The sequence below is a fragment of the Callospermophilus lateralis genome, chromosome 17, assembly GCF_048772815.1.
Source record: "Callospermophilus lateralis isolate mCalLat2 chromosome 17, mCalLat2.hap1, whole genome shotgun sequence".
Taxonomy (NCBI): Eukaryota; Metazoa; Chordata; class Mammalia; order Rodentia; family Sciuridae; genus Callospermophilus; species Callospermophilus lateralis.
This window is the reverse complement of record NC_135321.1, coordinates 26,239,184-26,262,955: the sequence shown is the minus strand read 5'-3', so window position 1 is coordinate 26,262,955 and position 23,772 is coordinate 26,239,184. Positions and strand designations below refer to the sequence as shown.

At 47.1% G+C, this 23,772-nt stretch overlaps 1 protein-coding gene across 3 annotated transcripts in view; it reads right to left on the bottom strand.

Annotated features, from left to right (window-relative positions):
• The window catches only part of Loxhd1 (lipoxygenase homology PLAT domains 1), a 136,889-nt gene extending 131,435 nt beyond the window's left edge, over positions 1-5,454 (bottom strand). For 2 of the 3 annotated variants that reach the window (XM_076837038.2, XM_076837039.2), the window contains exon 1: positions 5,322-5,454. In XM_076837038.2, the coding sequence (XP_076693153.2) occupies positions 5,322-5,454 (133 nt within the window). The remainder of the gene's footprint in view (positions 1-5,321) is intronic. The other variant, XM_076837040.2, reaches the window with a different exon arrangement.
• Positions 5,455-23,772: the final 18,318 nt, after the last annotated feature.

The following is a 23,772-nucleotide window of genomic DNA, read 5'->3' as shown; positions in this document are numbered from 1 at the left end:
GGAGGCTGAGTATGAGAAGCCAGCAAAATGTGGTGCCAGGTGTCCATCACATCATGGGAATATATTAACACCAATACTTAGTTGTAGTCATAAACAATATTGCCTGACATCCTATTATGTGTCTAACCCTGAGCACTCGAGTATTGAAGCAAACCTATTATCATTTCTACTTTCTAGTCTTTCTAGAGCTGGTCCCCCAACCAGCTGCTGAGTATATCTGAGGTGCCCCAATGAGGCCCAGCTTATGGGGAGGAAATTTGAGGATTAGACATTCAAACCTATCTATTCAGAGTCCATTCCTCAGAGGCGGTTTGTCCCAGGTGCTGATGGCAAAGTTGGGGGCTGAAGGCTGAGGGATCTGAACACCTTCGTGCAGCTGGTGTGCTCTAGGCCTGCAGCAGCTGCATGACAGGTGCTGCTCACACCACAGCAATCCACAGTTTGTGTGAGCTGCTGCTAAGTACCCCATTGCCATGCCACAGAGATCCGGGGGTGGCCATTGCTGGCTCCTCCACTTAGAAGCAGGGTTATCCTCGATGAGTTCCAACCTCCCAATAATACCTGGTCCACAGACTGTTCTGGGGATTATGTATGTATGTCAAGACTCTGGCACATAGAAGATACTTGATTAGCCTTTTTTTTTTTTTTTAACTATTGTTGTTTATGCAGAGAAGCTGGTTTCAGCTCCAGGAGCCAACAGCTCGTTTCTTTGGCAGTCAGGATGTTGGCTGAACTAACATGCACGCAAATGATGTACCTACATTCCAGAAGTCCTCAAGGAGCACCTTTGTCCTCCTAGGCCTGTGATGACCAGCAGCAGTGTTTGGGGGCAAGGGGACCTTCTGATGCCCCTGGTTTTGATGATACCCCATCAAAGCACTGAGGTGGGGCAGAAGTGGTGTGTGTGTGTGTGTGTGTGTGTGTGTGTGTGTGTGTGTGGCTCCCTGTCACTCATGATAACCAGAGCCTGCATTCTTAATAGCCTGCAACCATAGAGGAGCTGGATCTGCAAACCACCCCTGACCCTGCAGGCTCTGGGGCCTGAAATGTTGCCTGCATGGTTTGCACATGCGTCAGGGCATGTCCAAAGAAAGCGTTCACAGAAGGACCAGCCTGATGGAAATTCTAGAATCATATAAGAGAAGAAGAGCCCCAGGGATGACTGATTTGGAGAAAAGTCTGGGGAACAGAAGAGGGATGAGAAAACTACCTCAATAGCTGACATAGGGGTACACAGTCACTACTTATACAGGACACCAGCCATAAACAAACTGACCCACTGGACATCACTTTAATTAAGACCACGAAGAGAAGGAAAATGCGAGCCACCAACTAGGAGGTAATATTTGAAACGCATATGCCAACAAAGGATTCCTGCCCAGAAGACATAAAGAATTTACACAAATAGACAAGAAAATAGAGACCACGTAATTCAAAAAAAAAAAAAAATGTAGATGTTGATGAGCCTTTATTTTTTTATTCATTTATTTATATGTGGTACTTAGAACCAAATCCAGTGCCTCACACATGCTAGGCAAGCACTCTACCACTAAGCCCCAAGAGACCACATAATTTTTAAATGTGCAACAATTTCTTTAAAAGATGATCATGCACTTACCATAAGATCTAAAAAATCCACTTTCAGACATTAACCAAAGACAGATGAAAACACGTCTACACAAAGCTCTATGAACTCAGTCTCCACAATGGCCTTATTCCTGATGGACCCAAACTGCAACCTAAATGTCCATCCGCAGGTGAATGGATGAACAAACCACGTTGTGTCCACACAACAGGCACACTCAGCAGTGAGAAGGCACGGACACTGCCAGGCACGGCGGAAGAAAATCAAGCACATTACACTGAACTGAAGTCAGACCAAAATACTACACTCTTTCCAACGCTGTTTACTCGAAACTCTATAAAAGATTAATCTATTTGTAAGTAAATTGTATTTCAATAAAGTTGAAAAGTGGACAAAAGACAAACAGACATGTCACCAAAGGGGACATCCCAATGGCCAACAAATGTAGGGAAACATGATCACAGCAACCTGGGAGGCTGAGGCAGGAGGATTGGAAGTTCAAAGCCAGCCTCAGCAACTTAGCAAGGCCCCACGTGACTTAGCGAGACACTGTTTCAAAATAAAACAGAAAAAGGACTGGGGATGTGGCTCAGTGGTAAAGCATCCTTGGATTCAATACCCAGTACCAAAAAAAAAAAAAAAAAAAATCACAGGGAAACATGCTCAGCACCATTATTAATCAGGGAAAAGCAAATTAAATTACAATAATATACCACCATATGCCCACCAGAATGGCTAAAATTAAGACTGACAACATCATGTATTGGCAAGAATGTGGAGCTACTGTCACCCTCAGACACGGAGGTGGGTGCGTGCGTCTACACGGGCACCCAGTAGGTAAACATATGCTCGCCCTGTGACCCAGAAGTTCCACTTCCAGTTACAAATCCAAGAGAAATGAGTGCGTGTGTCCATCAAAGATGGGAATAAGATTTGTAACAGCTTTACTCATAACAGCAAAATAACTGGAAATAGCCCAAGTGTCCCATCAACAAGACAATTGTTAAATAAATGGCAATGTATTTATAAAATACAATTGGACCCACCAACCAACTACATGATATGTCACAACAGGGATGAATCTCTTGGATGTAATGTTGAACGCAAGAGAAGATAGATGCAGAAAAGTATACACCACATGATCCCATTTATATGAAGTTCAAGAACAGAAAAATAAAACTAATCTATGAGGAGAGATTTGGGAGAGTGGTTAGCTCTGGGAATGGGTATGAAGGAACTGGGTGGGGGCTGGGAGTGTTCCGATCTGAACAGTGGTTACACAGCCCATGCATGTGCAAAATTAATTGCTCTGTATCTTCATGAATTTTTTTGTACTGTGTATACATTCGTCCTCGATTTAAAAATGCAATTTAAAAAAATTCAATTCAGAGAGCTGAAGAACAATCTTGTGCAAGTCAGATATCTTGTGGAAAACACAGAATTCTATTTGGCTTTGGAGGGAAGGACCCTAACTACTAAAGCCCCCAGGCCAGCACCCAGGACCGTCAAGGGCATCACACTGCTCCTAGCAGGAGACCAGCACGTAGGAAGGGCTCTGCAAATAATCGCCTGGATGAATGGTTACTTGGAGTAAAAAATGAATGATTGCAATAATCAATGGAATGAAGAAGGAGGACAACAGAACGAGGCTGACCAGTGTTGGAATCCCAATGCTACTATTAATGGCCTTGTGAGGGCTACTGAATTTCTTACTAAGACTCAACGTTCTCATCTCTGAAGTGGGGATAATATTTTCCTCTAAAGATTGTGGTAAATATTCAATTAAATAAAACAAGGTGTTTGGTGTTCATACTCATTGACCTGGCACTTTCCTCCCTTGGGAATTTATTTTACACACTCTCATAGTTGAATGAAAAGATATTGCCTTCCATAAGGGACCACTATCTATCACATCACCGTCACTGTCACCATCTCCATCATGTCCTCAACATCATCACTATGATCACATCACCATCACTGTCATCACTATCACGTCACCATCACCTATCACTGTCACCATCACCGTCACCAATGTCATCACCGTCGCCATCACTGCTACCATTTTCATTAGCAACAATGCAATGCTTTGGGAAATTGCATCTAGAGAGATGCTGATTGACCCATTTGGGATGCAGGACAGGAGATGCCCCAAGGGCTGCATAGGATAGCCTCGGAGGTCCCTTCAACTCTCAGATTCTGGTATAAGTCACTGTTTTCCCATCCCGGACCTGTCTCAGGCAGAAGGCTCAGCCTGTCCTCCACGCATTCAGGGAGTCACCCTCCTCCTCAGGTTGACAGTGAACAGGGTAGGCAGAAACAGAGAAGAAACACCTGGGCCTCTCTCCTTGCCCTTCCTCCTTATCACACACGTCAGGACTCCATGAAAAACTAGATCCCAAAGCTCAAAGGGAGAACCATCCTTCTAACACAGGGCAGCTGGAGCTCAGCATATAATTACCAGTAGCATCAACCACATTTTCCCCCAGGACCCTGCAGCAGATCAGAGAGTTCATGGGTCTCTTAGAAATATCAGTGTGGCACCCTCTCCAGCTTGATCTTCTCCAACTGGTTTACCACAATCAAAATTGGCAGATTGTCCAATTTTAGCAGCCAGATCAGCTAGATTCAAATCCTAACTCTGATGAGCTGTGTGATCTTGGGAAAGTGACTTAACTTCTCTATGCCTCAGGATCCTGAATTTAATGACCTAACCCACCTCAGTGCATCATTTTATGAGGATGAAATGGGTTCGGATGCGTGAGGTGTTTAGCACAGTGCCTGGTGCACAGTGCAATACTCTATTCAGTAGCACCGCGACATAAGAGAAGGACTCACCTTGAGAAGTTCTTGTCCTCTGTCCCACTTGTGACCCTGCTCAGGTCACCAGTGTCTCAGAGCCTCAGTCCTCAACCTGTTAAATGGGACTGTCACACCTGCCTTGACTGTTCTCAGGGATCCCGAGGATCCGATAGGAGAATGGATGTCAAAGGGCTTCAAGACAGAGACCATGTGGGCACAGCGAGGCAGCGGAGTCACAAACAGAGCCAACGGGTGCTGTCTGAGAGGATCAGGTGCGCGGGAGCTGAGGGTGCCTGTCCTGGGGTGATGCTGCTCCAAGCCCGTTCCCACACTAGCCCAGCAGAGCAGAGCACGAGCGCGGGGAGGTGGCCGAGCCCCACTTGTTCTAGACCCTTCTTTCTTCTACAACCCCAGAAGACGCCCAGGGCACTGCCCTGCTAAAGCCACAGCTAAGGCCACCTTCTCCGAGTTGGTTCTGGGTATGGACCACTAAAGGCAGAGCAGAACTGGACTGGCTACAAGCCCAGCACCCGACTTGCGTGTAACTATGGAACCATGAAGAAAGGGACAGAACCAGGGAACTCCACCTCTCCTGGGCCACCCCACCCTGGGCACGCAATGAGAGGACAGGCTTCCTCCCCAAGTTGTCCCTTTATGGCCCCAGCCATTCCAGGCACTCTGCCCCACCCAGACCGGACCTGTGGACTCTGCCTGGAGCACTCCCACGGGGTCTGTGGTCCAGTGTATTCTGTCCTGCTGCAACACTGCCTCGGGGCATGTTTCCTGACCTCCCGTACCATGGGGGCCCTGGCAGGGTGCCTCCTCCAAGGCAGTGTAGCTATCTGGGATGACTAGGGGACTGGAACCCTGCAATCTCCACCGAGAGCCAAGGCAGGTCCTGGCAGCCCGCGCCCACCCGCCGCCTTGCAGGACGCACCCCTGGCCTTGTAGTACTCGTGCTCCAGCTCCTCCTCGTCGTCCTCCGAGGCGTAGTTCCGCAGCTCCTCCTCATACAGGCCCAGGAAATCGATGTCTTTCTTTCTCTTCTTCTTCTTCTTCTGGGGCATCATGGTGCTGGCTGTCCCTTCTGGGCACACCCAGGCTCACGTGCTCTTCCCCTGTGGCCTGGATACGTGTGCGGCAGAGCCACTGTCCCGCGTGTGGCTTCAAGGCTGGGTGGGCCGATGACCTGTCTTCCCGAGGTCTTGTCTCAAAGCCCCTTTCTCTTCTCTGGCCCCTGAGATGACCTCAGTGCTTTCTTTGCTCTTCTTGTCCTTGTCCCCTCCCTCCACCAGCCTCTCCTGCTTTGCACCTGCCCTGGGGGTTCTCCGTGGGCCTCCTCACTTATTTATGCAGATGAGACAGGCGGTCCTCATGCCTCCCTGCTCCTCCCCCGCCAGTCCCCACTTCACAGATCTCAGATGACGTGTTGAGGGTGGCATCTGTTTTCTACCTGGTCTCCCTAGGGAGGGCCACCGGAGACTCCTCACCCCAGGGGCAAGCAGAGTCCTCCCCACTGACCCTTTCAGCCTCACAGGCCAGCAGGGCCCGGAACATCACCCTAGGGCCAGGGTCCTATTGAGGAGGACAGACCAGGAACGAGCCACACTCCCGGCTCCATTTCTCTTCATTATTCATGACCTCCGATCAGCTTACTCAGAACCCCGGTTCTTACTGGATCCTTCTTATTTTTCTGCTTCCTTCTCCTGAAGACTGCTGGCTCCGGAAAATGGCCCTTCTACAGAGGAGACCAGCTGCACCCCACAAGCTCGTATCCCACAAAGCAGCTATTGAGCCGTGAGTTAGTGACACTATGGGGCCAGAGCCCAGGACCCTGGGGAAACCCACTTAACCTCAGGGGACCCTCAGCAGTGCTCAGACACCAGCCTCTGCCTTACCAAGAACACTCAGATTACCCATGTTAATCTCTGGACTTTTAACAGCCCCTCCCCACCCCTGTCATCAAGAAAAGTTCCCTTGTAGCCACCAGACCCCTCTTTCTTGTTTATTGATCTTATTAAGGCACCTAAGACTTTATTAAAATTCCTTACAATCCAAATCGTAAGATTCATTTTGAAATGCAAGAAAATTTCAATTCACTTGAAACTCACTCCTGTGTCCTTGCAGCATGAGGTTGCTGGACAGAATGGAGCCCTGTATAACCTCTTGGCTGTGTGACCTGGGAGGAGGCCACTGTTTTCCCATCCATAAAAGGGTCATAATGACCCTCTGGTGTTATTCAGCATTGGAAGAAAGCAATTCAGTATCAAAAACCTCCACAATACGCCAGGGGTTAACGTACATCCCAGATGCCTGCACCAGATGGGATGTTTGTGTGGGTCTCTCCTGGTTGATATGTTGAATATGAGTAAATGACAATCCCTATATCCAGGTGACGGCATTAAGAGGCAGGCCATTGGGAGGTGATAAGGTCACAAGGGTGGGGCCCTCTTGATTGGGATTAGTGCCGTCTAGAAGCATCTCATGTAATTCTGTACTCTAAGTCAAAGGAGCAACTATAAAGCAGCAATTTCAAAGGGAAGGAGAAACTTTCATAAATAGATAGAGGGACAGCTTACCAGCAGGTAGCACTCAATTCTCTCCAAGTCTGGGACTGCTTTGTTCCTGTACTACTTGTTGGAGCCACCCAGATTCCCCACCAGCGGGGGGTCCGATCACTGACCCCAAATATCCTCATCCAGGAAAACCAATCCGGCCTCCTCCCCTACTTTGCTGAGGATCCACCCAGAACTCAGCTCCAAATCTACCAGAGGAAGAGGAATAAAGTTTAATGGTGGGTGACGCGCGCCCCCTGCTGGCACCATGTGGTTTGACCTCAGGGACTTTGCGGATTACTAGGAAATGACTAGAAAAATCACTTTGAATGATGATCTATTATGATAAAAAGAATAATAAAATATTCACTTTTAATGAAGTATATAATTCAGATAAAAATGTTTATTGGAGTTTTTTTAAAAAATTGAAACGAATCTTTTTGAAGAATCCCCTGGCCTTTGAACACATGCAGTAGGTTCTGAGTCAGTGTATTGACAGGGACCTGGAACAGCTGGAACTTACAGCACTGTGGGAGTGTGTGATGGCCCAGGCCCCTGGGGACAGAGCAGCACTGTCTTATGCAGCTAAACAAACACTCCTTGCACAATCCAGAAAGAAAGTCCACTCCTGGTCATTTGCCTAAGGGAGATGACAATGATGGGTATGTGAATGTTCACAGAAGCTTGATTCACAATAGCCTCAAACTGTAGACAACTCAGATGTCCATCAACTGGCCATTGGGTAACCAAATCAAGGTCCATCTATGCAGAGGAAGACTTTTCAGCAATATAAAGGAAGTAGGGAGACATGCTCCTACCTGGATGAATCTCAAAACATTATGCTGAAAGAAACCAGGCAGAAAAAAAAAATGTACATGCTGGACAATTGCGTTTACATTCTCCAAAAGGTAAAACCAGAGGATCAGAAAACAGGCCAGGTGGACGGGGGCTGTAATCAGGAAGGAATGGACTGTCAGGGATCACAAGGAGGCTTTGAATGACCTCAGAAACAGGACACGGGCTCCACCTGTCTCTCTCACATGTCCCACCTTCCCACGTCCCCATGACCACCTATCTGTCCAGCCCACGATGCAGACCTGACCATGGGCCCAATCCTCATCCCAGGCTTTTTGACTAGCTGTGAAAATAGGCCCAGATCCACCTCTCATCCCAGGCAGATCCAAGGGCCAGATTTGAGGAAGCCTTGGTGTCACCATATTCTCCCTCTAGACCTAGAGTGAAGCCCTCAAGTGGGCAGCGTAAGAGTCCTCGTGGCCAAAGCTGACTCTTGGATTCCCAGCAGTTTACATACAGATAAAAACACAAAGTGCATGCGGGGTGATGACTGGGACCCAAACCTCTGATAGCAGGAAAAGTCTGTTAATCCCACTGACTACTGCACGTGTGCATGCATGCACGCCCACACAGGCACACACGTGAAAAATGATCTTGTTGGTCCAGCTCCACCTCCTTCAAATATATTCTATTGCTCTTCACTTACATTCCAGTGCAACTGACTTTTATCAACCAAGATCCTGAATTGCAAGCAACAGAAGCCAACACTGGCTAATTAAAGTCTTTTATCTGCCAGTCAGCCTGAGGCCTGCACGTTTGAATGGTTGAGCCTCTGTCATGTACACACACCCTTGCTAGAAAGGAGGCTGGGAAAGGGAATATTGGGCATTTCCAACGCCTAGGTGGGCAGCTGATCTCTTCTCCGAGGACAAAGGGATTAGGACGCTGGGTTGCCAATAGAATAACAAATGTCCATGTCATGAACAGAATCCTAACTCCTCAAACAAATAGTAGAGGCCCTCTCTACCCTGACTCAACCTTCCTCTTCTGAAAGCCACCCTGGGTAAACAGACAAATGCCTATTTCCTAAGTACAACTGCTACAAGCCTTAGTTTTCCTGGCTCTCAGAGCTTTTGCATGTATTTTTCTATCAGTCAGTTCTTGCTACGTAACAATCAGCCACCCAAATCTGAGTGGCACAAGCATTCGTTCTCCCTGTCTGGGACTGGGCTGGTGACTCATCTCTGCTGTCCTTGCCTGGTATCTCTACATCAAGGTATAGGACTGACTGGCCTTTGTAGGGACAGCTGTCCTCTGTACCCATTCAAGCTGGGCTGGGCTGAAGGAGCACCGCCCACCAACTCTGGCCCAGAGAAAACCCTTCTCATTCTGTGGTGGAAGTGCAAGGGGCAGGGATGGCAATCTTGACAGGGCAAGCACTTTAGAGGGCTTCACTTGCATCCCTTCTGCTAACATCCTTCCACCAAACCAAGCGACACACAGGGCCAAGCCCATGGTTTCAGGGAGAGGAAGTGGGTCCTGTCTTTGTAGGAGGGTCTGGAGGATCACAAGGTTGGACAGGCACACTGTGAGGAGTGAAGAATGGGACAGTAATTCAATCTACTCCAATCTCATCCCCCAGATTGCTGCTCCTTCCCGCTGAGTCCTGGGTACCTCCAGCACCTGGCCCAGAAGGAGTGTGACTCTCAAGAATGAGTGAGTGAGTGAGTGAGCAACCTAAGAGTGGGAAGTGGGAAGTGGGTAAGGAACATGCAGAAACTCAAGAATCTGGGTGCATGGCCTGGCTGCTCTGCCTCTCACCTGTGGCTCCCTGCCTACCCTGTGCCCTGAATTCTCACTCAAGGTAATCAGCTGGTCTGGGGTCTCAGATTGAGCCATCTCCTGTTCTGGGAGAGGAGGAGGAGGCGGTGTCTGATGTTGGTGGTCTTCCTGTTTCACTGAGATGTGAGTTCCCACTGTCATCTTGGGCAAACTCTGGCTAGCTCTAGCTGCCTGGTGTGTTAGGAAAGCAGGCCTTGACCACCTCTGTCTCCTCCAATCCATTCTGCTCAGCAGCCGAGGGATTTTATCTAAAAATCAATCAGATTGCACCAATCTGCAGCTTAGGTGCTCCAATGGCTTCCCGTGCCCTTAGAATAAAACCTGAGCCCCTCTAATCCTAACCCCTGCAGGCTCGCCCCACTCTCTCCACCCTCTAACCATACTGGCTCCCCCTTGCCCCATTTCCTCCAGTCAGACTCCTCTCCCTGAATGGCCTCACTGTCCTGAGCAAAAGCATACCCAGTCACCCTACTGTACACCTACTGAAGGGTGAACACTTTCCCTCCTGTGTTTGGAGTCCCCACCTCCCTCCTCTCTCACCAAGATTGCGCCTCCTGGTGGCCATCCTGTGCATCTCTCCCACCTCACAAGGGGGCAACCTCTCAGTCATTCCAGCCAGAATACTTTTCCAGCCAATTGACATCCATTCCCCAGTTGCCTCATTTCTTAGAAAACAAATGATCTATTCCTTGGCCATATTTTCAGGGTTCCCTTCCCCCAAACATGAGTGAATCTCCTTCATTCCCTATAGATTTCATCCAGAACCATCTGACTGGAGAGTTCCAGTGCCCAGTCCAAGACCAGGCCAATGGCCCTGCTCCTGACCCCTCCCACTTGCTCTTCCTTGACCCATTGCATGTGGCTCATTGCTCTCAAATTACTTCTGGACCCAGTACCTCAAACACACTGTGCTCTGTATGATGGAGAACACCTTCATTTTTGCTTGGTCAGGACAATTCTTCCCTCGACGTCAGATGAAACCTGGGACAGATCCATGATTGTTGGAGTCCCTATCAGGTAGCTTAGAAGTTCATCAGGCACTACAAGTGACAAACACTGTCTGGATTCAGTAAGGGAACTGCACAGATCCCACAGGAGCCCACCCTGAATCCTCAGCCAACTGGGACTTCTCCTCACCTCCTCCCCAGATGGCTGCCGTGGCTGCTGCTGTCATCTGGGGAGGTGGCAGTCACCTTCTATCTGCCTGCCCCCTTCTCTTGGTAGCTGCATGTTCTGACATACACCCTGCCTGTCCCCTACCACAGAACTGGGACAGTCTCAAGGGGACGTTATGTACCCCCAAGGACAGCAGTGACGTTTAAAGTCTTTTGTGGTGATGTTTATGGGTTCACTCCCAGGCTTCCCTCTTTTAGCTAGGTGAACTCTCAGGGAGAGAGAGAGGCAGAGACCCTACCAGATGGAGACTCGGATCTATGAGCACGACCAGCTATGCGTGTTCTTTTAGTTAGATGAACAAAACCTCCAGCATATGCTCATGTCAGATCAACTAGAACAAAAACATCGTCAAATTCAATGGCATCAGATTCGTAGACCTACACAATGTGCCCACAGATGATTGATGGTTAGATGGCTTAATCAAGAAGAAACATTCTAGACCCCAAATATCAAATGATTGACATTGGGATTTGGTTTGCACAAAATCTTGCCTGGGAACCCAAACAGAGAAAGCATGTATCTAGTCAGAGAGCTGAACCCTGGGTGCATTACTGTCTTCTCTTATTTGAGAGGTGAGGGTGTCCACATCCTGCCTTTGGGGTGTATATACCTTTGTTTTGCTATCCTTTAGTACATCTTTTCTTGAGCCTTGCTTTTGATGCATCCTGAAATTCTTCTCAGTAGCATAAATCCAGAACCTCCCCATGTTGAATTGAGGTCCCAATGGAGAGACCTCCTCAGACCCCTGTCTGGTGGCACTCTGACCGGTTCCTTGGAGCAGGCAAATCCTAATGCCACTTCTGCCCCCACAGTACACCCCACAGACTCCCCTGCCAAGGTCCCCTCATTCTGACAGGCCACCCTCTTCAGCAAAATACCTTTTTAAATGACCCCTAGCTGACCTTTATACCATATGACCTTACTACCAGGACTCACCTCTTGACCCTACATGAAACAACTCTGCTGCCCTAGCCACCACGGCGTCCTCTGCAAGAGCAGGGCTCCAGTGCTATGGGAATCCATGGCTGCTTTGGGTGGTCCTGCAGGAGCCCCTCTCACTAAGCCTGGAGCCAGGAGACAGCACTGGTGACCCCCGCCCGCCTCCTCCCGCCATCTACCATGATGGTGGTGCTCATAGTACTGTTCTCCTTGTGAAATCCCTTTCAAATCAACCATGACCCCTCAGCTCTTTGCCCTGTGATAAGAGCCCAAGACCAGCATGACTGGTTTTCTGTTGATTTGTCTGAAAGTATAGGTGTCCTAACTCCTCTTTGGGGAAACAGCACCCATTGCCTTGGCTGAAACTGCCATGATCTCTCTCCTCCACAAGCCACCCCACCCCCTGAAGGGCCATGTGTCAGACTTCTGTGCCTCTACTAAGAAAGGGCCACTGTCTGCCCTTCGCCTCCCTCACCCTGCACACGTACCTCTGTGGATGGGTCTGCTTTCCCCATTTGTCTTCTAGGGAGCTCTTGGCCCTGTCCCCACCACCCCATCCCCAGGTCACCCATCACCCCAGTCCTTGCCACCAGCAGGAGCCTCCCAACTGGCCTCCCCTCAGGCACTCTGGCCCCAGCAATCCCGCCCTCCACACTGTAGCCAGAGTGAGCTTTTTCAATGCCAACCTGATCACATCCTCTTCCCCTTCAAGGACTAGTGGATTCTCTGAGAATCAAAATCAACCTTGCTAATGTGGCCACCTCTTCTCCTACTCTGTCAGCGCTCCAGCTGTTCCCCTCCTTCCCGGGCTCTTTCCCCTTGCAGGCCCCGGATGCTTCCCCAACAAGGCCACCTAGACAGGCTCCCTCCGCAGGGAACTCTCCATGGTGCTTGATCCCTGGTCCGAGAAAGCCTTTCCGGGCTCCTGTAGCTCCTTTACAGCACGGTTTATAATTAAACTTCAGCTGGGAGGTTTTTGACTACCTCCATATCTTGGGCCAGTCTCTACGTTCTGTGAGTGGTGACATGTGCATTTGTTCACTCTTATGTCCCAGTTTCTCAAGGAGCCTAGCTCAATGCAGGGGCTCAGAAAATACTTGTTAAATGAATGAAGTGGTAAACAGCATGAACTTGATAAATGACGTGAAGTAAATAGACAAATGACAATCATACATACATTTGTTCAAAAAATATTTACAGAAGTCCCCCTTCTTATAGAAGAGCGTCAGCTCTTTTTCCCACCACAATAGAGTGGAAGACAAGGGCCAGGTCTCAGGGAGGAGCCTCAAATAGTACTTAGGTTTCAGAGTTGCTTGCTTCCGTGTTTAGCATTTTATGATTATAATAATGAAACATCCAAATATCTTACAGCTGTCATCACAATCATCTCAGAGAGGAAATAAATGGTCTCCCTTTGAAAAAATGTCTATGGAAAGTGGCAGGTGGCAGGTGAGCTGAGACCCAGGCTCAGCAGGAGACCAGCACTCCAGAGAATGCTTAAACAGCTGGGGAAAGGAAATGGCAGGAAAGTGTTCTACTGCTGAGAGGAAGGTGGGGACAGGAGTACCAGGAGGCAGAGAAGGAAGCCTCAGGCAGGGTCGGCAGAGGCTGGGCCACAGGAGTGCCAGCAGCTGGCTGGTGTCAGGAGGGTCTCCACTGGAGGAGGCTGCATGTTGGGAATTGGTTTCCTTCCCTTCCCTGCCACCTTACCACACTCTGGAACCCATGTTGTGACCATTGGAACCAAAGAAAGAGCTGTGTCTGACATCTGGACAGTCAACAGATACAAAGCAGTCCCCAGAGCAGGAGCTGAAGGCAGAGGGGACAGGAACTTTGTGAGCCTCTGGGAGTGTCCACAAGGAAGGCTGCCAGGGTTCCAAGAATGCAAATTTGGGGACACAAGCCATCCATCTACATCTCTGGAGGCAGGCAGACCCATACCAGGCGTCTGTACCATCCATTAATATATATATATATATTTCCTTTTATAAGGGCACCAGAGGAGATGGGTTTTTTTTATTTTTGTGCCGCTGGAGATTGAACTCAGGGCCTTGCACATGCTAGGAAAGTGCTCTACCTCTGAGTCACAACCCCCAGCCTACTGTCATCTTTTAAAAGAGGGTTATGTGTGCTCAAATGCCTTTGATGTGATCCAGGACCTTGATGGAGTTATTTTGCTTAGAGAGAGACAGGTCTGCAGAGCCACAAGATCTGGGTCCAGGTATAAGCACATCTCAAATCTCACCTTCTCTAGGCAGCTCCAGCCCCTATGGACCCTCCTTCCTCCTACTGAAGCACCCAGTCCTCTCTCTAGGTCCCTGTGCACCTATGTATCAATTCAATAGTCCACTTGACTTCTCCTCTTCTGCTCTCTGAGCCCATCCTGTGAGCCCACCTCCTCCCTTGGTTAGATTGCCACTTCTGCCAGACAGCCACAGGTCTCCTGATCTTCAGGTACTCCTACAGTGCCCAAAGATGTGCCCAGGTGGCCATGAATCCCTGGAGATAGATATATGGCAACCTCCCCATATTGAACTCAGCTCTTTTCAGCCCAGTTCAGGCCAATACACACACATGTGTGTACGTACACACAGACACACACACACACACACACACACACAGCAGAGTCTTTGCTAGATGAACCATTTGACTGGCTTTATTGGGTAGAAATTGAGGGTCTTTCAAACCCAGTGACAGACACAAAATACCCTGATGATGTTTTTAGGTCTAGGGTTCCAGCCATCACTGCAGAATCACACGCAGCTAAAATTATGCTACAGGAGTTTGTAGGAACCAAAGCTTCCAAAGCCACATTTGCATAAAAATAGGCCAGCGCTGCAGGGCCCCCTCCCCCAAGGCTCTCAGAATGGCTCAGCGTTTCTTTCCAGGGCCAGGGAAAGCTAATCAACTGGACAAGAGGGGGCTTCTGACACCAAAGGTGTTTTTCTAGCATCCCAGCAAAAGCTACCTTGGTCCTCCCTTTCCTTCTCGGCGGGGGAGGGGGGGCAGACCCTTGGAGAAGCGGGCAGTGTGACTTGGCTCCTGGAGAGGAGAGCAGAGAAGGCTGGAGCAGGAACCAATGGAGGCAGCTCAGAGGCGAGTTACTGCCACCAACTCCTCGGGCTGCATTCATGGAAGCCCTCTGGGAAACACGTAGAGCCTGAATGAAGCCACACCAGGTACAGAGACCAGCAACTGGCCCCAGGGCAAGCACTTCCACAGCTCCTCTGCTGACACCCACATCTGTCCTGGTTGTATCTAGGGAGAAGATGGCAGGGGATTGACTCCAGATGACCCTCTGAGCAGCCCACTGTCTGCTTATTGGGATGAAGCACTCACTTTGCAAAAAAAATACACAAACATATACGCACATTTCATACTTCGGATAATACTGCATTGGAGGGGCATTATGGCTTTCTACTGTGACGTCCCAGCCTGCAGAGGAAGGGAATCTGCAGGCCATCCAGCCCCTGCCACTTCCCTAAATCACATGCAGGGGGCTGGAAGACTGGCTGCTTCACAGAGAGACCTTGGACATGGGGACTTGCTCAGAAGTCAGCCACAGTGAGGGCTGAGCATCCCCAGGGTAAGTATTTAAGACTGACTCTTGGGGGACTGGCAGGAGCGGCCAATTGGCACCCACCAGCCTCCTCCCAAAGAGCCAGAGCAGCAGGACACTGGCAAGGATTTCCTCCACACTGCCACTGCGCTCAGGCCTTTGGTCTGAATGACAGTAGCAGGTACCACCGCTGCCCCACTCTACCACAGGTACAGTGCTGCTGGTTCTGATACCCTGGGCTTGGCAGACAGGAGCAAACACCCAAGGCCCCTCCCTGCACATAGATGCTGGGCAGGCTGTGAGGCCAGGGGTAAAGCCCACACCTGGACCAAATAACCCCAGCAGGAAGAAGAGGGTAACACAGGGAGCTGGAATTCTGGAGCCTCACCCACCTTGGAAACCTTGGCCACCCAACAGGAGACCTCCACCGCCAATCCACCCCCACCCCCCCCACTCCCTCACCCCATCCCACCCCCGGACCTGGGGCATACCACCGCCATCTTCCAAGGCCCAGGTAGGGTTGCTACCATCTGCCCTATCCTCCTCCCAGGGTGCAGCAAAGCCCAGGGAGAAAATGGTGGAAATGCTGGGAAAGCAGGAGTGTCTACCTGCAGGGAAAACGGTGGTATTCTCAAATTCAGAAATTAGCCCAGGCCTGAGTTGCTGCCCAGCCAGCCCTGGTCCCCGGTGAGGTCCTGACTCCTTCTCCCAAGTGCATTAAATAAGGATGCCAGCAGCAGAGCTGGAGGTGCAGAATGAGGGTGTTCTGGCCACATCATCAACCACGCTGCAAGCTCCCTTTGAGGCGGGAAGATGAAGGGACTGGTCTCCCCTCCCTCCTGTCCTTTTTCCTTGGAGGAGAGGTGGCAGGAAAGAATGGCTGAAGTTAACTACAGGCAAGCTCAGAAGAGGGAGTCTGCCAACTCGGGTACCACCAGAGAAGGGACCCTTTCACTTATGTATTTGTAGATCGCTGAAAGCAGATCTCTTAAGCACCAAGACTTTTTTGAGTATGTTTTGAGTTTGGGGGGATGGAAATCATTCTAATGCCTCCTTAATGACCACATGCCAAAGGTTGTTTAAAGGAGGTCTCCGCCTGGCGTGATGTCACCGAGCGAACAGAGCTGAATCACTCTGCTGCTCTCAGCTTACTGCCACATACTTGCCTCGGTTGGCTTGTGGCTTCTGAGATGCATGGATCCACCTTCACTGTGAGACCATTAGCTGCCACTTCTTGCTACATCTATACACCTAACATCTGCTGCCATTCTCTTAGCTTGCTCTATTTATAGAAACTAGGACCAAGTTCACTAGAATTGAATTTGAAGTGAAGGTCATGAGGTTTTGTTGTTTGCAAGCTGGCCTTTGAGATACAGCTTTATGGGGTCTCACGGACCTTCGTTGGAGTCCTCGGTGACCTGGGAACGTGCTGGTAAGTAGTCCTGGGAAGTGAGGGATGTTTTACCTCATTTTAATAAACCAGTAACCATTTCTCCTTTAATAAATTGTCAAGATCTTCAAGGGTTCTTGTAAACTTTGTGGTTGAAGTGGAGTTCTGAGCTGCAGGGGGTTGATGTCCTCTCCCTGCTGGGACGTCTTCAGGGAACTCACCCCTAGGTACAGGGGAGAGAGATGGAGGCAGAAACCAGGTACCGACCAGTCAGGCAGGTGGCCTCCCTTGCATGTCCCCTCACTGCCACCTGCCTTGATAGTTTTACACAGGCGTGCAGGGAAGGCAGAGCATGGGCCCTGAGTCAGAAGGCTGGGTCCTCACCCAGGTGGGCCAGGCTGGGCCTCCCTATGCCAGAGGGTACAGTGTGGTACCAGATCCCACCCCAGCACTAGCCACAAAGTGTCACCAATCCCTTAACTCTGGATCACAAAATGCACCTTAACCCTAATAGGCACAGATGAATACCTAATCCAGGAACACTCTGAGCCTCTGAATCCTAGGGGGAGAAATCTGTCACTTTGCTTTTAATAGACTTTATAATATTTACTTGTTTAAAATGTTTTGAAGAAAAAAAAAAGCCATTTGGGACCTTGAAGAAGTCTCAGGTCTGAATCAGATTTGAGGGAAGGAAACAAACCCCAAACCAGGAAAAAGAATATGGAGTGTGTGTGTGTGGGGGGGGGGGGGCAATGTCATTAAAAGACCATCCAGGGCAGTGATCCTGGAAGTGTGGTCCCTGGGCTGGCCACAGCATGGCTTGGAACTTGCTCAAAAGGTTCCACCCAGCCTTACTGACCCAGAGACTCTAGTGCGGCCCAAAGCCACTGAGCTCTCTAAAGATATCTGACACAGGCTCAAATCTGAGAACTACAGATCTGGAATAGCAGTCCCCAGTCCTGGCTACAGATTAGAAATACCTGGAGAGTTTGAAAAACCCTAATAGCCCAGGTCACATCTCAGATCAGTCGAACCAGAAAGTCTTAGGGTGGGGTCCCTTGAGAATTTCTTAAAGCTCTGCAGATGACTGACTCTGGTATACAGCCAAAGCACAGGCCCTCTGCTTGTGGGAGAAGATTCCCAACCATTATACAACAGAACCACCCACCCCGGGAGATCTTTTAAGGTGAGGATTCTGGCTGCCAACCGCAAGACAACTGAATCAGATTCTCTGATCTTTTAAGTAAGGTGAGAGGACCTGGCATAGGAATTATTTTAAAAAGAATTCTGGCAATTCTAAAGTACACACAGGATTGAGTACCACAGTTCTAGAGGAGATAGGAGGCACACTCCGAAGCCAAGAAGATCATTTAGCTGAAGGACATGCATGACTTCATTGCCAAAGAAAGCATATTCCAACTGGAAGGAGACAGTCACTGAGTTCTGGCTTTGGTGGCCAAGAGCTGTCATGGTTGTATAAATTGTTCTTTTTGAAATGAAAATTTAAAAAAAATTCACTAAAGAGATTCTGCAAGAGAAAATATCTAAAGACCTTTAGATATTTTTGTCACTGAGGACACAACTACAAGGACAGCTGAGCCCCACTGGCCAAGCAAGACTAGGTTTGCACTTGCCCTCAACCCAGGTGCCCAGATCTCCAGAAGCCAGAGGCTGACCGAGGGCTCAGGACAGCTGCTCAAAGCAAATACAAAAATCAGAATTCTGCTGAAGGAACACTATTAATGTCATTTGAAAGCAGCTTTGCCTTAGCGATTCTTTATACTTAGGAAGTCTTTGATATATCATGCTGCTGGGAGCCACAGCCAATTAATATGATGCATGGCATTTTTGATTGAAAGGTGATGCCAGCTAGCCATTGAGATGATATGATTATGTTAAAAATTACATTCATATGGATACCGGACTCCTGCTGCGGGACTCCTGGAGAGTTCCCATTGGTTGGGAAAGTACAGTAGGAGGGAATTCCGGGGAGGCGCTTGCGCTGGAGTTCCGGAAAGGAGCAGCAGAACGCCGCGTGGGTGGATCGGGAAGCTTCCCGGGCGGACGTGTTATTGGCGGTTCTTTCAAATAAAGTTTGTTCCTGTTTGAGTGGCTCGTGATCTTGTGCCCAGCCAGACAGCGGCAACTGGTGGCCCTGTACGGGGAGCGCCTGAAGCTTGGAGGTGAGTAAAATTGCTCGCCCCTGAGGGAAGGCGACAGAATGGGTGACCATTTCAAAAAACAATGTGTTCTTCTTTTGATTTATTTTGTTTTTGTTTCAAGCTGCCTATCCCTAGAATTTTCTCAGGCAAACTGGGAAAAATGGTTGGCTCAAGGCTTGAAGTTGTTTGGCCCGGAGAAAGAGAAAATTGATACAACTATTCTTTGCTCCGTTTTTGTTTCATTCTGTTTCGGGTTTGTTTTATGCTACCTAACTGGGTTGCGTTACCTTTATAGTAGATTAGAAACTAGTAAAAAACAAACCGAAAAACTGTTAAGTAAATTGTTAGAGGTCCAAACTGTGGTAGAAAACATGTCAGGTCAAGCAAAAGAGAAGGTCTCTCCAGCTAGTCAGACAGAGGAAAATTTGAAGAAAGAAAGCTTAGAGGAAAAACGACCATCAGTTGGGGAGTTACAACAGGAGGCTGCTACTAACTCCGTTCTATCACCAGAGGGCGTAAGAGCTGAGCGGCCCTCAATTCCTGTAGTTAATGCACAAAATCCTAAGGCAAGATCCCAAAGACTAGCATGCCCTGTACTTGAGCAGGCAGGAGGGCAACGAATTCATCGCGCTCTAGATTTCAAAACAGTAAAGCAATTAAAAGAGGCTGTAACAACCTATGGCCCGCAAGCACCCTTCACCATAAGCATGGTTGAATCTATTACCAACTTAGACATGACACCAGCAGATTGGGCTAACATGTGTCGATCTGTGCTAAATGGAGGACAATATTTGTTATGGAAGGTTGCCAATGAGGAATTCTGCATGGAGACAGCTAGGCGAAATACAGCAGCCGGTTACCCTCAAAGAAATCTGGAGATGTTGTTAGGAAAGGGACCTTATGAGGGTCAACGGCAACAAATTGAATATGATCCTGGTGTATACGCACAAATTGCTGCAGATGCAGTTAGGGCATGGAAAACTTTACAGGGGCATGGAGATTTACAAGGACAGTTATCTAAGGTAATACAAGGAACTAACGAACCTTACGCTGAATTTGTAGATAGGCTTATTCAGACAGCTTCTAGGATATTTGGAGATGTAGAACAAGCAATGCCATTTATAAAACAACTGGCTTATGACCAAGCAAATCGTTGCTGCAGAGAGGTCATTAGACCATGGAAACATGAAGATTTAAACACATATATTAAATTATGTAGAGACATTAATGAACAAGGACAAGTCTTAGCAGCAGTACAACAGGCTTTAGATGCCAGGCCAAAAACATGCTACAATTGTGATCAGACAGGACATTTTAAAAGGAATTGCCCCATAGGAGGAGGGTTTAACAAAGCTAGGTATCAAAGGAATAGAATACCAGGTATTTGCCCACGATGCCGTAGAGGGAGACATTGGGCTAATGAATGCCGTTCTCAAACCACCATAGAGGGCACTCCGTTATCAAAAAACGGACAAGGATCAAGTGTTTACCCACGATATCGTGGAGAAAGGCATCAGGCTCCATTGCCAAAAAACGGACTGGAGGGCCCAATGCTCCGGGGCCCAAAACCACAAATATACGGGGCAATGGAGGAACCCAACAGCACCATCAAGGTAGTGCCCAGGACACATTATCCATTAAATCCCTCATCAGACAAACTAGAGGGAGCGCAGGGCTGGACATCTGCGCCTCCGCAAGAGCAGTACTAACTCCAGAGATGGGAATTCAAATCATTCCCACAGGAGTAAAAGGACCTCTTCCCCAAGGAACGGTAGGCTTATTATTGGGACGCAGTTCTTCCACACTAAAAGGACTTATGATAAGTCCCGGGGTAATTGATCCCGATTATGAAGGTGAAATAAAAATTATAGCTAGTTCTCCAAGAGGCATATCAGTTATCTCACCAGGGGATAGAATAGCACAGTTACTAATAATACCCAGCCTACATGATAAATTTTCTAGTCGTACTGTAGAAAGAGGTACCAGGGGATTGGGCTCCACAGGTGTAGATTGGGCTATGCTGTCTTTAAATTTAGATTCTCGCCCCATGCTAAAACTAAATATTCAAGGATACGACTTTAATGGGCTACTGGACACAGGTGCAGACCTTAGCATCATATCTAGTCAGGAATGGCCAAAACATTGGCCATTACAACAAGCCACTCAAACGCTTCGAGGCCTAGGAGTGGCTACTAATCCCCATAGAAGTGCAATGGTATTAGATTGGAAGGATCCTGAAGGATGTGAGGGAACTATACAGCCATATGTATTGGATCATCTTCCTATAAATTTATGGGGACGAGATGTCCTAGATCAATTAGGTTTAACGTTAACAAATAACATCAATCCTAATGCGCCCACTACTAGGGCTAAACAAGGTTTTAAAAAAGAAAAAAGATTAGGAAAACAAGGACAAAATATAGCAGCACCAATTCAAATAGATCAAGGAACAGACAGACATGGGTTGGATTTTCAGAAAGGGCCACTGAGACAATAAAAATTACTTGGAAATCAGAAAGACCAGTGTGGGTTCCTCAGTGGCCCCTGACTAAAGAAAAGATACAAGTAGCCCATGATCTGGTTAAACAACAATTAGCGAAAGGACATATACAACCTTCCATATCTCCCCATAATACTCCCATTTTTGTTATTAAAAAGAAATCTGGTAAATGGAGATTATTACAAGATTTAAGAGCCATTAATAATGAGATGGTTATTATGGGACCTGCTCAATCAGGGATTCCCCAATTGTCTGCTTTACCAAAAACCTGGTATGTTTTAGCTATAGATATTAAAGATTGTTTTTTTTCAATTCCTATTCATCCTGAGGATAGTCCACATTTTGCATTTACTATCCCTGCACTAAATCATGAAGGTCCTGATCAGAGATATGAATGGAAAGTACTCCCTCAGGGGATGGCTAATAGTCCAACTATGTGTCAAATTTATGTTAACAAAGCAATCCAACCACTTAGAAATCAAAATCCTGAACTACAAATATTTCACTATATGGATGATGTATTATTGGCACATAAAGATAAAAACATATTGCTGGAATGTTATGCCACACTTACAAACTTATTAAAAAATTATAATCTAGAGATAGCAATAGATAAAGTACAATTAAATCTTCCAATTAATTATCTAGGAGTCCTGTTATCCTCAACCATGGTCCGTCCACCAAAAATTCAAATACGAGTAGATCAACTCAAATCACTTAATGACTTTCAAAAGTTATTGGGAGACATAAATTGGATAAGGCCTTATCTAGGCATACCAACAGGAGAGCTAGGACCTTTATTTGATATCCTAAAAGGTCCATCAGATCCAAATTCACCCCGCATGCTAACGCCTGAAGCAAGAAAGGCATTAAAAATCATTGAAACATATATGGAAAATATGCACTTGGATAGAATTGATATAAGTTTGCCTTTATTATTTATTGTACTACCAACAAAAAATATTCCTACAGGAGTATTTTGGCAAGAAGGTCCATTATTGTGGATACATTTATCTTATTCTCCTAATACTATTCTTACTAGATATCCTGAGGCTGTAGGACAATTAATACTCAAAGGAATAAAAGCAGCAAAGGGAGTGTTTGGGATTTCTCCCAATAAAATTATTACTCCATATACTATGGATCAAATTGATGAGTTAGCCAATGAGTTAAATACTTGGGCAATAATCATGTGTAAATCTAATGTTTCATTTGATAATCACTTGCCATCTAATCCTTTGTTGTCTTTTTGGTCTAAGCATCCTGTAGTTTTTCCAAAAATGACAAGAAAGACCCCTATCATGAATGCTCCAAATATATTCACTGATGGGTCAAATAATGGTACAGCAGCAGTAGTTACCCCTGATCAAACTTTTACATTTTTAGTACCCAAACAATCAGCTCAAAAGGTAGAGCTTAATGCAGTATTACAAGCTTTTATGATGTTTAAAGATTCTGTATTTAATTTATTTTCTGATAGTCAATATGTAGTTAATGCTATAGTATCCCTTGAAGATGCAGGTAGGATTTCCCCTTCTTCTACTGTTTTCTCTTTGTTTTCCACTATACAAAGTCTAATCTGGGACAGAAAAGATCCATTCTTTATAGGACATATCAGGGCACATACAGGATTGCCTGGAGCCCTTAGTTTAGGCAATGAATTAGCAGATAAATCTACACATGACATACATATTTTCTCCACAATAGAAGAAGCTATAAATTTTCATAAAAGGTTTCATGTCAATGCTAATACTTTACAAAAACGTTTTAAAATAACTAAAGAACAAGCCAGACATATAATAAAACAATGTCAAAATTGTGTGACATTTTTACCACAAGTTAATCTTGGAGTCAATCCTAGAGGACTGATACCTAACCATATTTGGCAGATGGACGTCACACACTTGCCAGAATTTGGAAAATTAAAATATTTGCATGTTACAGTTGATACTTCTTCTGGATTTTTGATGGGCTCCCTTCATGCCGGAGAAAAAACTAAAGATGTTATAGCTCATTGCTTACAAAATTTTGCCACTGTGGGCGTTCCAAAACAGTTAAAAACAGATAACGGTCCCGGTTATGCTTCTACCTCTTTTAAACAATTCTGCTCATCATTTGGCATTACTCACATAACAGGAATTCCATACAATCCACAGGGACAAGGCATAGTTGAAAGAGCTCATCAAACTATTAAAATGTACTTATTAAAACAAAAGGAGGGAATTGGAAAGGGGTATATATCCCCCAAAGATAAACTTAAAATAACCCTCTTTACTCTAAACTTTTTAAATTTGGATTCATCAGGACTTAGTGCTGCGGAAAGGCATATGTATCCAAAAAATGTGCATAAGCCTAAAGTTCTTTGGAAAGATATTCTAACAGGACAATGGAAAGGTCCTGACCCAGTAATTGTCTGGAGTCGGGGCTCTGTTTGCGTGTTTCCACAGGGAGAACAGCAGCCGATTTGGAT